We start from the raw sequence: 16,557 nt of genomic DNA on the forward strand, positions 1-16,557 counted from the left end.
GCTCTGTCACCCAGGCTGGAGTGCAGTGGTGCGATCTCCGCTCACTGCAAGCTTCGCCTCCTAGGTTCACGCCATTCTCCTGCTTCAGCCTCCCAAGTAGCTGGGACTACAGGCATCCGCCACCATGCCCGGCTAATTTTTGTTGTTGTTGTTGTTGTTGTATTTTTAGTAGAGAAGGGGTTTCACTATGTTAGCCAGGATGGTCTCGATCTCCTGACCTCATGATCCGCCCGCCTCAGCCTCCCAAAGTGCTGGGATTACAGGCATGAGCCACCGTGCCGGGCCAAGATTTAACTCTTAAAGTCAAGGTCACAGCATAACCTGCCTACCCAGGCATAGTTTGTGGAGAGCATTCATGCAGCAGGTAGGGGGTTGAACTAGGTATCTGCTAGATTCTCAGCCAACTATGAGTTTTTACGAGCCTAAGATTCCTAAGGTTGATGAAAAGAAATTTCTTCCACTTCAGACAGCTGTCGGAGGTTGATGCTGCCGATGAATGATTCACCACTGGTAGATAGAGTGATAACTGGTGCACTCAGTTTCTCAACAGAGACTGATCATCTTGAGGATGAGATGATGGCCACAGTGACTGTGCCTCCCTGAGGAAGCCAGGCCAACACCATCACGTGTCATGATGCAAGCCACACAGTCCACACAGTGGCAACACACCAAGTGACTACTGTTCATATGGTAGACATTGTACACATATATACATGTACATTATATGTTCAGTTATTACGTTTATCTTCGCCGTTTCCCAGCAGGTGGTGGTGAAGTTTCTCGAGAAAGGGGTACCTTTTTCTAATTAGCAAAACCACGGTATGAGCTGGATGCAACCCAAGCCCAGCCCCCCGGAGCCTTGGGCTTCCTGTTGCAGACAGGACTAGAGGACAAAGCCAAGATCCCTTTGTAAGGTTCAGCCCTTGCTGGCATTCCCCAGACTGAACGAATTTTTTAAAAGTGATCTAAGGATCTTTCTTTCTCAAATGTACACTTTGTGATAGTTACCTGCAAGTGAACATCAATTATCTGAATGTTCATAGCTTGGAGCTCCAAACTCCAACCATCCTACCTTCAGTTTGAAAAGCTGAAAAAACTGCAAATTTGCATGCAATCAAACAAGGCCATTATCAGTCCCAGTGGAGACAGGCATTGGGTTTTGCTGGCATAACAAGGAAACATTCATTCCCTAGGTATAACTAATAAGTAACATGACCTGCCTCTCAGAATGAGCTGACTCCTTGCTGTGCCCTAGAAAGACAGAAAGCACCAGAGGGTTGGGGAAGTAGATTCTGGAGGCTGTCAAGGAAAGTTTCAAGGTCAGTGTGAACTCCCACACAGAACACTCTGCCACCCCGAATGGCCCTTGGAGCCACAACAGCAGACACTCATAAATGATGTAGCATTTACCAGACTGGACTTCTGAACCTGGGGGCCCTGCGGGACTACACAGGCTGTGAACAATTCAAAAGACCTTATTAATCACCTCTTGGGAGACGAGTCATTGTGCTTCCCAGCCAGTGAAAAAGCCTCGGTTGTGGGCAAATGCTATCTGATTGGCTGAGGACAAAGCAGTCCTCTCTTCTCAGGTAAACAACCTGAAACCGGGAGTTCTGAGCTGGGAGGAGCTTGTGCCTCTGGGAGGTCTCACGTGTTTGCCGCCTCAGCCCAACACGAAGAACCTGGTACCCAGTTTTTTCAGCTGTTCCCAGGACACTGATTAGTAAGAACTTTAATGCACCCAGGAGACAAAGCGAGTAGCTAGGGTACAGCTGGAGCCTCAGAAAGATGCCCTGGGAGGCAAACAAGGCTTCTCTTGCATTCTCCCTCCCCTTTGTCTCCAGGAGACAAACCTCCCAGTCTCCCTCCTCAACCCCACCTCAGGATCAGGTTCTGCACTTGAGAATCCTGTCTTTACCTCCCACTCAGAATAGATAAATGAGATCATTCCTTTGTATTCCGAGGGTAGGGGAACATTTGTCAAGTACCTACTCTGCACTGGGCTGTTTGCAAAATAAAATGAGACAAAAAATAATAAATCCTTGAAGGCATGTTTCAGTATTAGAGGTACCTCCATGGCCACCCTGGCCCCACCTCACCCACTGAGGCACCCACTGCCTCCTCTTCATCTCACCCCTGCCTGGAGAACACTGAAGGGCAGCCAAGAGTGACCCACCCGCCAACAGCACAACTGTATGTTTGGGAAAAAAAGAAATTATGAAAATATGTCCTCTCTTTTTTTTTTTTTTTTGAGATGGAGTCTCGCTGTGTCGCCCAGGCTGGAGTGTAGTGGCATGATCTCGGCTCACTGCAAGCTCTGCCTCTCACGTCATTCTCCTGCCTCAGCCTCCCGAATAGCTGGGACTACAGGCGCCCGCCACCACACCTGGCTAATTTGTATTTTTAGTAGAGACAGGGTTTCACCATGTTGGCCAGGATGGTCTCGATCTCCTGACCTCGTGATCCACCCGCCTCGGCCTCCCAAAGTGCTGGGATTACAGGCGTGAGCCACCGCGCCCGGCCGAAAATCTGTCCTCTCTTACACAATACCTCGAGTACACTCAATTTGAAATCCATCTGGGTTCACAAGCAGCTCTAGAAGGAAGGCTGGTTCCTGTCACTTACCCACTTGGAGGTGTGGAGATGTCTGGGCAGCTTGCTTTCCTTCTAACCTCAAGCTGTGCTCGGCTACCCAAAAGGAATGGGTTATAGTTGGGAGGGGGAAGGATAAAAAGAATGAATGTTGAAACTTGTGCTTAAAGCCCGGCTTGTGCTTTGGCCTGCTTCTGCCGGCTCCCACTCTCAAGGCAGGGGCACTCCAGTGGAAAACACAGGACAGCGGGAGAAAATGGGGAGCCAGCTAACTCCTCCTCCTCCTCCTCCTCCTCCTCCTCCTCCTCCTCCTCCTCCTCCTTCTCCTCCTCCTCCTCCTCCTCCTCCTCCTCCTCTTCCTCATCATCATCATGGCTCATAACAGTTTAGCCCCACTGGGCTGAACTCTGTACGTATTATCCCTCTCTTACCTTGTCAGTGACCCAGCAGGTACTATTTCTGTTTTACAAATGTGGAAACTGAGGCTCTGCAAAGGCACGTGTCTTGCCCAGATTCACAAAGCCAGTAAGTGGGCTGACTCAAACCCACACCCTTAGCACCACGCCCACGCCGAGGCCCAGGGTGAGAGACACTCAAGGGGCTATTAAGGGTATGGTTCAGGCATTTAGAACTTTGACTGGAAAGAAGAGGAAACTCCTCCCTTCCACAAGACAGCACCCTCCCCTCACGTGCTAGAACTCAGTCCGCCTTTGTTAGTGCTGCTACTGGGCTAGGATCCAGATGATGCAGACTTTGATGGCCTAACCAGAGGACCTATCACCACCAAAGTCCAAGGGAAAAAGTCTTTTGGAATGTACTTGTTTATGAGGTGGAGATTGTCTGTTCACAATTTAGGCAGCTGGATTTAGCATCAACTCAGAATATTTTTCTGGGTCTGACATTCTCCTTGGTCAGAGGTCAAATTGTTCCATGAAGATGAAGACTCACTGAATTAACAGCCAGCTAAAATGAAGCTTTCTCGTGTTACTGTGATGGCGGGTGGGTGGGAGGAGGGTGATGTGGGTGTGTTTTATTTTGTTTCTGGAATAGGAGAGGGCTGGGTTTCTCTACTTATGTACTTACTTAGATAAATCAGATTTCTACAAGTAAAGGAGTCTGGATTATTGTGGAGGTCACAATCCCTAGATAAATAACACCACCAACTTCCATTCATCCACCCATCCAATATTAATTAAGACCTATTAGATACTGTCTCTATAGCCCAATCCACAGAAACAAACAACGCAAGAGCTTTGTTTTTTGGTTTTGGTTTCGTTTTACAGACAGGGTCTCACTCTGTTGCCCAGGCTGGAGTGCAGTGGTGCAATCATAGCTCACTGCAGCCTCCACCTCCTGGGCTCAAGTGATCCTCCTGCCTCAGCCTCCTGAGTAGCTGGGTCTGCAGGTATGAGCCACCGCACCACGCTAATAAAGGGTTTTAGAACTTAAAGAAATCTTAGGAACCTGCAAAGCCCAACTCCCCAAGAGAAACACAAGGGCCCACTGGTAGAAATAACTTGAGTAGCCTGAACCAATGTGACCCGAACAGGAAAGGGAGGGAGCCAGGCAGGGCATGAGTCCTGGCTCTGCACCTTGCTAGCTGGAGACTTTGGGCAGCTACTTAACCTCCTATGGCTTTGTTTTCTCATGGGATGAACAAAATCACAGAGCACCTGCCCTACTGCTCTGCTGATGGGCTATGCACTCGGGTGACTGCAGCATGCACTCACGCTCTGCAGAGCGGCCCGTGCCCAGACAAAGGCAACTGTGGCCTGTCGAGTCCATCATGACCGTGGTCCTGGGTATAGGCAGGGGCCACCCTTTGTGCATGTTTGTAGGTTTTGATAAATAAAAATAAAATCCTAAGCCCCCCTACCGACTAAACGGGCTCCCCCTTGGCCAAAGGGATCCCAGAGAAATGTTAAAACTGAATTCCTGGCCATGATAGGAGGGAGGTTGAACACCCTTCCTTATACCCTCTCCCTCGCTAACCACCATTAGACTTTCTTTCCTAAGAGTTAAATAGAAATGGCCCAGCAGGGACTCCCTTCCTTTTTTGCGGGTTTTTTTTTTTCTTTTGAGACAGGGTCTCACGTTTTCACTCAGGCTGGAGTGTAGTGGTGCAATCTCAACTCACTGCAGCTTCCGCCTCCCAGGTTCAAGCCATCTTCCCACCTCAGCCCTCCCATTAGCTGGGATTACTAGTGCACCACCACACCCAGCTAATTTGTGCGTGTGTGTGTGTGCGTGTGTGTGTGCGTGTGTGTGCATGTGTGCGTGTGTGTGTGTACTGACCAGCATTCCTTCCTGGTAAGAGACCTCCAACCACAGAATGGTTCTGGCTGATTTACAGAGGCTGTGCACAAGATGTCTCTGTGTCCTCCATTTCGCCTTTTGACCTATACAGGCTAATTTTAATGCATTTAAATGTTAAGTCTCCATCCCAAAGTGAATATGGGACATATGTAACATGTATGTTTGCTTACTGTATATGCAAATGCCTCCTCCCGTTATGAATATTCATAGCTTCTCCTATAACCTGTTAAATATGTATACTGAGCCAACCCTTTTGGAATAAGTTTCTATTCCACCCTTTTTTCCCTTGAAATGCCTGCTTTCAGTTTCTTTTTTTTTTTTGAGACGGAGTCTCACTCTGTCACCCAGGCTGGAGTGCAGTGGCGCAATCTCGGCTCACTGCAAGCTCCGCCTCCCAGGTTCACGCCATTCTCCTGCCTCAGCCTCTCCGAGTAGCTGGGACTACAGGTGCCCGCCACCACGCCCGGCTAATTTTTTTTTGTATTTTTAGTAGAGGTGGGGTTTCACCATGTTAGCCGGGATGGTCTTGATCTCCTGACCTCGTGATCTGCCCATCTCGGCCTCCCAAAGTGCTGGGATTATAGGCGTGAGCTGCTTTCAGTTTCTACCAGAGGCTACACTTCCCAGCCTGCAGGATGGCCAGCCTGCAGGCCACAACTCTTAATAAGAAAAGCCTGCCTCTCCACATTTATGAACCTTGTGATTCTTCAGTTGACATTTTTGACAGTGTGGTTGCTCTCTGGATGAGGGCAGGAAGGTGGTGCTGTCAAGTAGAACAGCTTTGTAGAGGGTGTCAGGGTACAGTGTAGGTGTCGGGGCACAGTGTAGGTGCCCATTCAGAGCCTGAGGACTCATCCACCAGCTGTCCAGTGTTGGCTGCCAAGGGCTCACCACTGAGTCATTCCTCAGGAATGGCCCTCAGCCCAAGGGAGTTCCACCTCCTTACCCAGGACAGCCCACATCCAGTGACCAGTAGGGGCCACTCCAGCTTCCAGAGCTCCTTGAAGGATCAGCTGAGGCCCCGCTGAAGCTCTGTCAATGCTATCACAAGCAGTTCAACTTCTCCCACTGCCCAACTCTGCTTCTCTCACTTCCTTACCAAGGCTGCTCTTGAGAGCTCCCCAGTAAACCTTGTGCATACAAACGTCCCTCCCAGGGAGGCTGACTCACAGCACCACCAAGGAACCTTGCTCCTCAGATGATGAGTCTCTGAGCACAATCCCAAAAGGGCAACCCCTGTTCCCCACAGGGGTCCAGGTTCACAGCTGCACCCACCTCCTCAGCCCAAGTTAGCCTGTTCCACAGTGGGGAGGGAATTATCCAGTGAGGTCTTGCCCCACATAAAGCATTCTTGCCCCAAACACCCACACACAGACAGGCACAAAGACCATCTCTACCTGTGGCAGGTGAAGGCAGAGTGTGGTCTGGCCACCCCTCCCCACCTACCCCTTCTCTCCAGTGTGAGGTCTTGGTGAGTGAGATCGTGAATGGCAACTCTGATGCAGAAAGAGCTGCTACAGGGCTACCTTGTAAGTGGCAATAGGACTCTGTGCAAGGGGTGGGGTAGTCCTCCCAGCCTTGCCAGGGTTGGCAGGCATTAGCACGCCCAGGAGAGGAGAAGGCCATGTGACCACAGAGGCAGAGATTGAAGTCATGAGCCCAAAGACGGGGAATGCTGCTGCCACCCAAAACTGAGAGAAGCAAGGACCTAGAGCCTCTGGAAGGAGCAAAGCCAGCCAACACCTTGATCTCAGCCCAGGGAAACTAAATGTGGACCTCTAGCCTCCAGAACTGGGAGAAAATAAATGCCTACTGTTTTAAGCCATAGAGTATGAGATAATTTGTTACAGCAGCCTCAGGAAGCCATCCTGACATCCAAGCTGTGTCACTTCAGGCACAGTCTCTCGCTCAGACTCTCTTCAGTGTCTGCAACTATAAAGTAGTTTTCCATCCAGCTGATCTGATATGAGAGGAGGCTTTCCCTCCTATTTCTATTTTACAATGGCCACTTAAGAAAGAAGTGGCTTTTTTATACTGGCAAAATTTCAGACACCTAGCAGGTGATGATGGAGATATTTGGGGACAAGAGAGGGCACTGCAGTCTAAAACAGAAAAGCATAGTTACTTATTGTTATGGTTCAACTGTATATCCATGTGTTGGAACCTAAACCCCAAAGTGATGCTATTAAAAGGTGGAGCCTTTTGGGAAGTGACTAAGTCCTGAGGGCTCTGCCTTCATGAATGGATTAGTGCTCTGATAAAAGAGGTGGATGAGAGCACTTCAGTGTACTTTTTTTTTTTTTAATTGAGACAGAGTCTCGTTCTGTCACCCAGGCTGGAGTGCAGTGGCACGATCTCAGTTCACTGTAACCTTTGCCACCCAGGTTCAAGTGATTCTCCTGCTTCAGCCTCCTGAGTAGCTGGGATTATAGGCGCATGCCACCACACTCGGCTAATTTTTTTTTTTTTTTTGAGACAGAGTCTTATTCTGTCGCCCAGGCTGGAGTGCTAAGTTCCGCCTCCCGGGTTCACGCCACTCTCCTGCCTCAGCCTCCCAAGTAGCTGGGACTACAGGCGCCCAGATGATCTCGACCTCCTGACCTCATGATCCACCCACCTTGGCCTCCCAAAGTGCTGGGATTACAGGAATGAGCCACAGCACCCGGCTTCAGGTCACAGCAAGAAGGTCCTTGCAAGACACTGAATGCTGGCACCTTGATTTTGGGCTGCCTAGCCTCCAGAACTATAAAAGATAATTTATGTTCCTTAAAATTATCCAGTCTCAGGCATTTGTTATAGCAGCACAAATGGACTGACACACTACACCAAGTCATTAGCCCAGACCCATTTTTAGAGCTTCAGGCTCTTCAGATGTTTGAGAATTAGAGTTGACCAAACTCTAGCCACAGTTAGTTTTGGAGGAAAGGGCCCTGTGTAAGTCCATTCTTCCCCAAGATGGAAGGATATGAGACTGAGTCCTTCGGTCTTTTAGATCCAGAAATCACACACCATCCAGGTGCACCCAGGCCAGGCCACACCCACCTTCTGCATTTCCCCAGAGGAGACGTTGCATGAGCTGCTGGGAGGAGAAGCCCGTTCACACCACTGTTCTCCGCTGCTCAGAGCCCATGAGTTGGCAAAGTCATAGGGGTCCGAGGTCAAGGTCCCTGTGGAGGAAAGTTTCAGGAAAATAACGCTTCAGTTATGCCTGTCCCAGAGTTTCTGGGTGAAAACTCTAGGTCTGTTGGTGGCTTTGTGTATTTTGTTTCAATGTTTTATAAAGAGACAGGGTCTGGCTATGTTTCCCAGGCTGGAGGGCAGTGGCTATTCACAAGTGCAGTCCCACTACTGAGCAGCACAGGAGTTTTGACCTGATCCATCTCCAGCCTGGCTGGTTCACCCCTCCTCAGGCAACCCAGTTGTCCCCCGCTCCCCAGGAGGTCCCCATATTGATGCCAAGCTTAGTGTGGGCACCTGATCAGCATAGTATTCTGCAGCCCAGAACCCCTGGGCTCAAGTGATCCTCCCGCATCAGCCTCCCCAGTATCTGGGAATGCAGGTGTGGGTCACTACACCAGGCTCTAGGTCTGTTTTTACCTGAATCAAATTTATATTAAGTTAAACAACAAGCATGCATACAGTGCTCAGCCTAGCACCACAGGGCATGGGCGTCAGAGCTCAGCAGACGCTTGGAGACTGAAGAAGGATGAATGGATGGATGGATGGATGGATGGATGGATGGATGGATGGATGGATGGATGGATGGTTACAATTACAAGGAGAGAGATGAGGTGAAAGATGATGAGGAGATGCCCTTTCCCTGTCACTTCTCCACGCCTTTCTCCCTCCATGTGGAATGTTCTCCTCCCCCTTACTGCCTTAACCATCTCCATTCCTTCTTCAAGATGCAGCTCAAGAACCACTGCCTCCAGAGAGCCTTTCTGAACAGCTCTACTCTCATTTCTCACCCCAGCCTGTATGGGTGTCTCTTCTCTGTGCCCCACGGCACCCTGGGCATCCCTCTACCAAAACACTCATCACCTTTGGTTTGTATTCTTTTTGCTCATATTCATCTCCCATTCAACTGTGAGCTCCTTACTTAAAGGTATGAGCTGTGTCTCTTATCTCTAAATTCTTATATAGTGGATTATGAATGCTCAAAATATTTTAGCAGAATGAAGGTAAGAATATGACATGGAACCTAAGCCCAGTCCCCAAGTCACTGCATACTCCAGGCTCTCACAGCATCTGTGCTTTAGTACTTACAGTGCTCATGCTACTGTCAGCTACTCACAATAGACTGTGAGGGCCTCATGGACCTACATGGCCTGGTGCAAAGTAATTGCATAATCTGTATTCCAAAGGCAGTATGAGACTACTACCTTTGCAGTATTGGGATGAGCAGTTTTCTGCATAGCCAGGCCTGGAAGAGTGAAGTATGTCTCAAGGTCAAGTAATGCATTGGCAAATAGTAAATAAACTGTCGCCGGGGAAGGAAAATATAAATGAGACCTTAGAATATAGTCAGTTGGTATGTGGGGGTTTGCTAGGCAGAAAAAGATCCCCTCCCCACCAAAGATATATTCCCTTCCTAATCCATGGAGCATGTAAACATTATCTCATATGGCAAAAGATGTGCTTAAGTTAGGGATCTTGAGAGGAAGAGTTTCTGTTGGATTAGTTGGGTGAGCCTAAATGCAATCATCTGTATCCTTATAAGAGATGGGTAGAGGCCAGGCACGGTGGCTGACACCTGTAATCCAGCACTTTGGGAGGCCAAGGAGGGTGGATCACGAAGTCAGGAGATCAAGACCATCCTGGCCAACATGGTGAAACCCCGTCTCTACTAAAAATACAAAAAAATTAGCCAGGCATGGCAGCGCATGCTTGTAATCCCAGTTACTCGGGAGGCTGAGGCAGGAGAATTGCTTGGACCTGGAAGGCGAAGACTACAGTGAGCCGAGAATGCACCACTGCACTCCAGCCTGGTGACAGAGCAAGACTCCATCCCAAAACAAAAAAGACATGGGTAGAGGGAGACAGGCAAAGACACACACAGAGGAGAAAGCAATGTGAAAACAGAGGCAGAGACTGGAATGATGTAGCCATGAGTCAGGTATGACTGCAGATGGTAGAAGAGGCTAGGAACAGATGCTTCCCGAGAGCTTCTGGAGGGAGCTTTAGCCCTCCCAACACCTTGATTGCAAACTTCTGACCTCCAGAACCATGAGAGAATAAATTTCAGTTGTTTCAAGTTACCGAGTTTGTGGTAATGTGTTGGTAGCCACAGGAAACCGACATGTGGGAGAAGCTAAAGGCAAGAGAACTTGAATTTGTGGCATGTTGACTCTGTGCCAGGCATTGTGATAGGTACTCTCTGGGTACTCAGTCACTCCATGTCACACAGGATTTGACACACGTTCTAATAAACCACATTAAGGAAGGGACATAGAGGAGGCTTCATGTTGTTGCCTGGGCAAAGCCCCTCTATGATCCTGTGTGATCTGGGCTGATCCCAATTCCTTATGTGCAAATAAGGAGTTAGACTAGATGACTTCTAGGGTCGTTTTTAGCCCTGACCGTCTATGAAGTGAAACTTTATGGGCTAGATCTGAAATGAGACATAGGCTGTCCAAGAGATGGAATTACAAATATTCTTGCTTAGAGAAAACTCTCTGAGAGCTGGAGTAAAAGCCAAGCTGAACAGATCCCTAGAAGTCAGGAAGCAAAGTTAACTGTTTGGGGACAAATATTGTTGAGTCTTTAACAACTAAAGACAACTAAACCCCCAATCCTTTGAGGATGGTTTCTGAAATATCACCAGAGTCCTGAATTTTTACCAACAAACACCAACACAGCATAGACTTCATTTTCAGTTTTTAAACCTTAAAGCCCGGGAATATGAAAGATATTTTAGGGCTGGGACTTCCATTTCTAGCAACATGACAGATTAGAAAACACTGAAACACATGCCACTACAATGGACAAATGCCCTATTGAATTCATGACTAATCTCACAAAAAAGTATAAGAAATTTCAAAAGACAGGCCTGGCGCAGTGGCTCATGCTTGTAATCCCAGCACTTTGGGAGGCCGAGGCGGGCGGATCACGAGGTCAGGAGATCGAGACCATCCTGGCTAACACGGTGAAAACCCATCTCTACTAAAAATAAGCAAAAATTAGCCAGGTGTGGTGGCAGGCGCCTGTAGTCCCAGCTACTCGGGAGGCTGAGGCAGGAGAACGGTGTGAAACTGGGAGGCGGAGCTTGCAGTGAGCTGAGATGGCGCCACTGCACTCCAGCATGGGCAACAGTGCGAGACACCATCTCAAAAAAAAAAGAAATTTCAAAAGACAAAAGAGAAAGAGGAGGAAAAGGATAAGGAGAGAAAAAGGAAAAACAGACCTGGTGAGTGTTGAAGTCGGGGCAAGGGTGGCAATCTTGCCAATGAAGGGGTGTGGGTTTAACAGCTTTCGATCTCCATGATGTAGGAAGGAGATCCTGAGACCCCCCATTGTGAAGCTGGGAGCCTTAAAGGATGACAACACCCTCCCTGAGAAAGTTCACAAGAAAAAAAATTCTACTCTAAGAAACAATGGGCCAGCCACAGTGGCTCACATCTTTAATTCTAGCACTTTGGGAGGCCGAGGCAGGTGGATCACTTGAGGTCAAGAGTTCAAGATCAGCCTGTCCAACATGGTGAAACCCTGTTTCTTCTAAAAATACAAAAATTAGCCAGGTGTGGTGGTGGATGCCTGTAATCCCAGCTACTCAGGAAGCTGAGGCAGAAGAACCACTTTAACCAGGCGGAGGAGGTTGCAGTGAGCCCCGATCGCACCACTGCACTCCAGCCTGGGTGACAGAGCAAGACTCTATCTCAAAAAAAAAAAAAAAAAACAAGGAAACAAAAGTTTGTTAACCTAGTCTGAGCTCTGGATAAGTGAGGAAAAACGTCTCCCTCAAAATCTGTACTTGTGGGAAAGCCCTCATATGGATTTGAGATTCCAATTTATACTTCTTATAAGATTTAATAACTGCATATTGAAATATTAACACAAAACCCTTCAAAGATGAGTTCACAATCGAAAATTATGAAACATGAGGAAACAGTCCACTCTAAGCAAGAGTCGAAAGACACAGAAATAACAAGATTAGAGCTTCAAAAACTTCAATGATTTCTACATAAAGGTTGTAAAACAAACATATTCAAAATTATTGTTGTAAAGAAGAAATGGAAATTTTATAAAAGAACAAGATGATAAGAAAAATAATACAGTAGAAAAAGAGCCAGGTTTACCTTCTAAAATTACAAATATAGTTAATGAAATGAAGAGAAACCTCTATTGATGGGGGTCAGACATCACCTGCTGATTAGACACAGTTGAGAGAGAATTAGTGGATTAGTAGATCTATCTAAGTAGAGATGAGCTGATAATCTCCCTCTCCAGGAAAAAAGCAAAGCTCTGATTTGTAGCGTTTGCTGATTTCCATTGTGTAACTACTCCTACCATGGCCAGTTTCAAGCTACCAATGTGATATTAGTGAATGTGGAGCCGGGAAGAGACACACACAATCAATTCTCACCAACCAGCATGAGCACAACACTTGAGCCAAGCAAACGACTTAAAACGCAACAGAGAGGGATAAAGAGCTTAAAAAAAAAAAAAAAAAAATGGAAGTAAGGTAAAGATTTAAAAAGGGATGAAATAAAAATATCCATGCCGGGCGCGGTGGCTTACGCCTGTAATCTCAGCATTTTGGGAGGCCGAGGAGGGCAGATCACGATGTCAGGAGATCGAGACCAGCCTGGCCGATATGGTGAAACCCCGTCTCTACTAAAAATACAAAAAATTAGCCAGGCATGGTGGCAGGCGCCTGTAATCCCAAGTTACTCAGGAGGCTGAGGCAAGACAATTGCTTGAACCTGGCAGGCAGAGGTTGCTGTGAGCCGAGATCACGCCACTGCACTCCAGCCTGGGCGACAGAGTGAGACTCCATCTCAAAAATAAAAAAATAAAATAAAATAAAAATAAAGTAATCCAACATATTTCTCATAGTTCCCAAAGGAGAAAAAAATGACTGAAAATGTTCTAAATCTGATGAAAGATAGGAAGCATCAGGGTCAGGCGTGGTGGTTCATGCCTGTAATCCCAGCACTTTGGCTTTTTAGAAAATTTAGCTTTTGGGTCATGTCCAAACGACAGAGAGAACATGGCATTTATGGGGCCGGGTGGAATTTTCTCTCTTAAAACTAGGTATTAGTTAAAAACCAGAAGAAGGCACAGGTTCTGCATGCGCTCAGAAGGAGAAGGGCTGATTCTCTCATTCACTCAACAAATATTTATTGAACAGCAGCTGCATTAAAAATGTTCAAAATCATTACAGTCGGCTGGGCAAGGTGGCTCATGCCTGTAATCCCAGCACTTTGGAAGGCCGAGGTGGGAGGATCACTTGAGGTCAGGAGTTTGACACCAGCCTGGTCAACATGGTGAAACCCTGTCTCCACTAAACACACAAAAATTAGCTGGGCATGGTAATGCGTGCCTGTAATCCCAGCTACTCCAGAGGGTGAGGCAGGGGAATCGCTTGAACCTGGGAGGTGGAGGTTACAGTGAGCCGAGATTGCTCCACTGCACTCCAGTCTGGGCGACAGAGTAAGACTCTGTCTCGAAAAAACAAAAACAGGCAGAGCGCGTTGGCTCACACCTGTAATCCCAGCACTGTGGGAGGCCGAGGCGGGCAGACCACAAGGTCAAGAGATCCAGACCATCCTGGCCAACATGGTGAAACCCCGTCTCTACTAAAAATACAAAAATTAGCCAGGTGTGGGGGCGCACACCTGTAGTCCCAGCTACTTGGGAGGCTGAGGCAGGAGAATCGCTTGAACCCGGGAGGCAGAGGTTGCAGTGAGCCGAGATCGTGCCACTGCACTCCACCCTGGAGACTAAGGGAGACTCCATTCCCCAAGAAAAAACAAAAAAAAAAAGAAAAGAAAGATAGGAAGCATCAGATTCAGGAATCACAATAAGTCCCAAGCAAGATAACAATAATAAAACCCACACCTAGACACAAATAACAATTAGACTGAAAACATAGTTCTCAACAGCAACAATAGAATTCCTCAAAGTTCTATGAGAAGTGACTGTCATCCTAGAATTCTGTATACCCAGTTCTAAAGTGTCACATAGGAAAGAAGGAGCATTTGCTTCAGTTATAACTACCAGGCCCTGAATGAAGGAACTACTAAAGGGTGTTTTTTTAGAAAATAAAAATTAAACTCAAATGAAAGGAGAAACTCTGAGCAAAGAATCTGTTAAACATGAAGGCAAGGCCGGGTGCGGTGGCTCACGCCTGTAATCCCATCACTTTAGGAGGCCAAGGCGAGAGGATCACAAGGTCAGGAGTTCAAGACCAGCCTGGCCAATACAGTGAAACCCCGTCTCTACTAAAAATACAAAAATTAGCTGGGCATGATGGCACACACCTATAGTCCCAGCTACTTGGGAGGCTGAGGCAGAAGAATCACTTGAAGCCAGGAGCCAGAGGTTGCAGTGAACTGAGATCATACCACTGCACTCCAGCCTAGGCGACAGAGTGAGACTCTGTCTCCAAAAAAAAAAAAAAAAAAGAAGTCAAATACAGCCAGTCATGGTGGCTCACACCTGTAATCCCAGCACTTTGGGTGGCCGAGGTGGGAGGATTGCTTGAACCCAGGAGTTCAAGACCAGCCTGGGCAACATGGTGAGACCTCAACTCTACCCAAAAAAAAAAAAAAAAAAAAAAGAAGAAGACCTATCTAAACAAGTACTGATGGTGTAAAGCCATAGTAATAACGCCAAACTTAATACCTATTCACATAAAGTAAGGGAGACAGTGAGAGTCATAGGAAAGAAGCAACATAGAAGAAGTAGCAAAAGTAGAAAGTACAAAATAAGATGGTAAATATAAATCCAAGTATATCAACAACACATTTAATATAAAATGAATGGAAAGAGGTAGAACTGTATAGTAAAAAGGCAGAAAGGATCATGTTACATTAAAATAATAATAATGAGATACCACTATATATCTATTTAAATTGCTAAAATTAAAAAAAAAATCAGAGCAACTAGAACTCACACATTGCTGGTAGGAATCCAAATGGTATAGCCACTTTGGAAAACAGTTTAGCAGCTTCTCATAGAGTTTCTCATACACTTGTCATACCGCCCAAAAGTCCCACTCCTAGATATTTATTCCAGAGACACTTTAACATATGTCTGTGTAAAAATCTTTACATGAATACCACCTCACACCTATTAGGATGGCAACTATCAAAAAAAAAAACACAGAAAATAACAAGTGTTGGTAAGGATGTTGAGAAATTGGAGCTCTTTTGCACTGTTGGTGGGAATGTCAAATGGTACTATTACTTTGAAAAACAGTATGAAGGTTCCTCAAAAACTTAAAAATAAAGGCCGGGCACAGTGGCTTACACCTGTAATCCCAGCACTATGGGAGGCCAAGACAGGCGGATCATGAGGTCAGGAGATCAAGACCATCCTGGCTAACATGGTGAAACCCTGTCTCTACTAAAAAAATACAAAAAAATTAGCCAGGCGTGGTGGCGGGCACCTGTAGTCCCAGCTACTCAGGAGGCTGAGGCAGGAGAATGGCACGAACCTGGGAGGCGGAGCTTGCAGTGAGCCGAGATTGCACCACTGCACCCAGCCTGGGTGACTGAGCGAGACTCTGTCTCAAAAAAAAAAATTAAAAATAGAATTGCCATGCTAATGGATCAGAATTCATATTGTTAAAATGACCATACTACCCAAAGCAATCTACAGATTCAATGTAATCCTTATCAAAGTACCAATGTCATTTTTCACAGAATTAGAAAAAGCAATCTTAAAATTCATATGGAACTGAAAAACAGACCAAATAGCCAAAGCAATCCTGAACAAAAAGAATAAAGCTGGAAGCATCACAATATGTGACTTCAAAATATATTACAAGAATATAGTAACCAAACAGTATGGTACTGGTATAAAAATATAAACATAGATTGGCCAGACGTGGTGGCTCACATCTGTAATCCCAGCACTTTGGGAGGCCGAGGTGGGCGGATCACAAGGTCAGGAGATCGAGACCATCCCTGGCTAACACAGTGAAACCCCGTCTCTACTAAAAATACAAAAAATTAGCTGGGTGTGGTGGTGGGCACCTGTAGTCCCGGCTACTAGGGAGGCTGAGGCAGAAGAATGGCATGAAGCCAGGAGACGGAGCTTGCAGTGAGCCAATCTACGCCACTGCACTCCAGCCTGGGTGACAGAGCGAGATTCTGTCTCAAAAAAAAAAGTAGCCGGGACTATATATATATATATATGTATGTGTATATATATGTATATACATGTGTATATACATATATATACACATACATATACATACACACACACACACACACACACACACACGCACACATAGATCAATGGAACAGAATAGACACCCAGAAATAGAGCCAATTGATATTTGACAAAGCTGACAAGAATATATACTAGGGAAAGGACACCCTCTTCAACAAATGGTGCTGGGAAAACTGGATTGCCATATGCAGAAGAATGAAACTGGACCCCTAACTCTCACCATATACAAAAAAAAAATCAACTCAAGAT

General features: G+C 46.6%; 1 protein-coding gene across 1 annotated transcript in view; it reads right to left on the reverse strand.

Annotated features, from left to right (window-relative positions):
• VWF (von Willebrand factor) overlaps window positions 1-16,557 on the reverse strand; it is a 178,923-nt gene that overhangs the window by 141,381 nt on the left and 20,985 nt on the right. Inside the window, exon 6 of the mRNA XM_032159366.2 lies at window positions 7,951-8,075. Coding sequence (XP_032015257.1) covers window positions 7,951-8,075 — 125 coding nt within the window. The remainder of the gene's footprint in view (window positions 1-7,950; window positions 8,076-16,557) is intronic.

Source organism: Hylobates moloch, unplaced genomic scaffold, assembly GCF_009828535.3.
Source record: "Hylobates moloch isolate HMO894 unplaced genomic scaffold, HMol_V3 SCAFFOLD_8, whole genome shotgun sequence".
NCBI classification, from domain to species: domain Eukaryota; kingdom Metazoa; phylum Chordata; class Mammalia; order Primates; family Hylobatidae; genus Hylobates; species Hylobates moloch.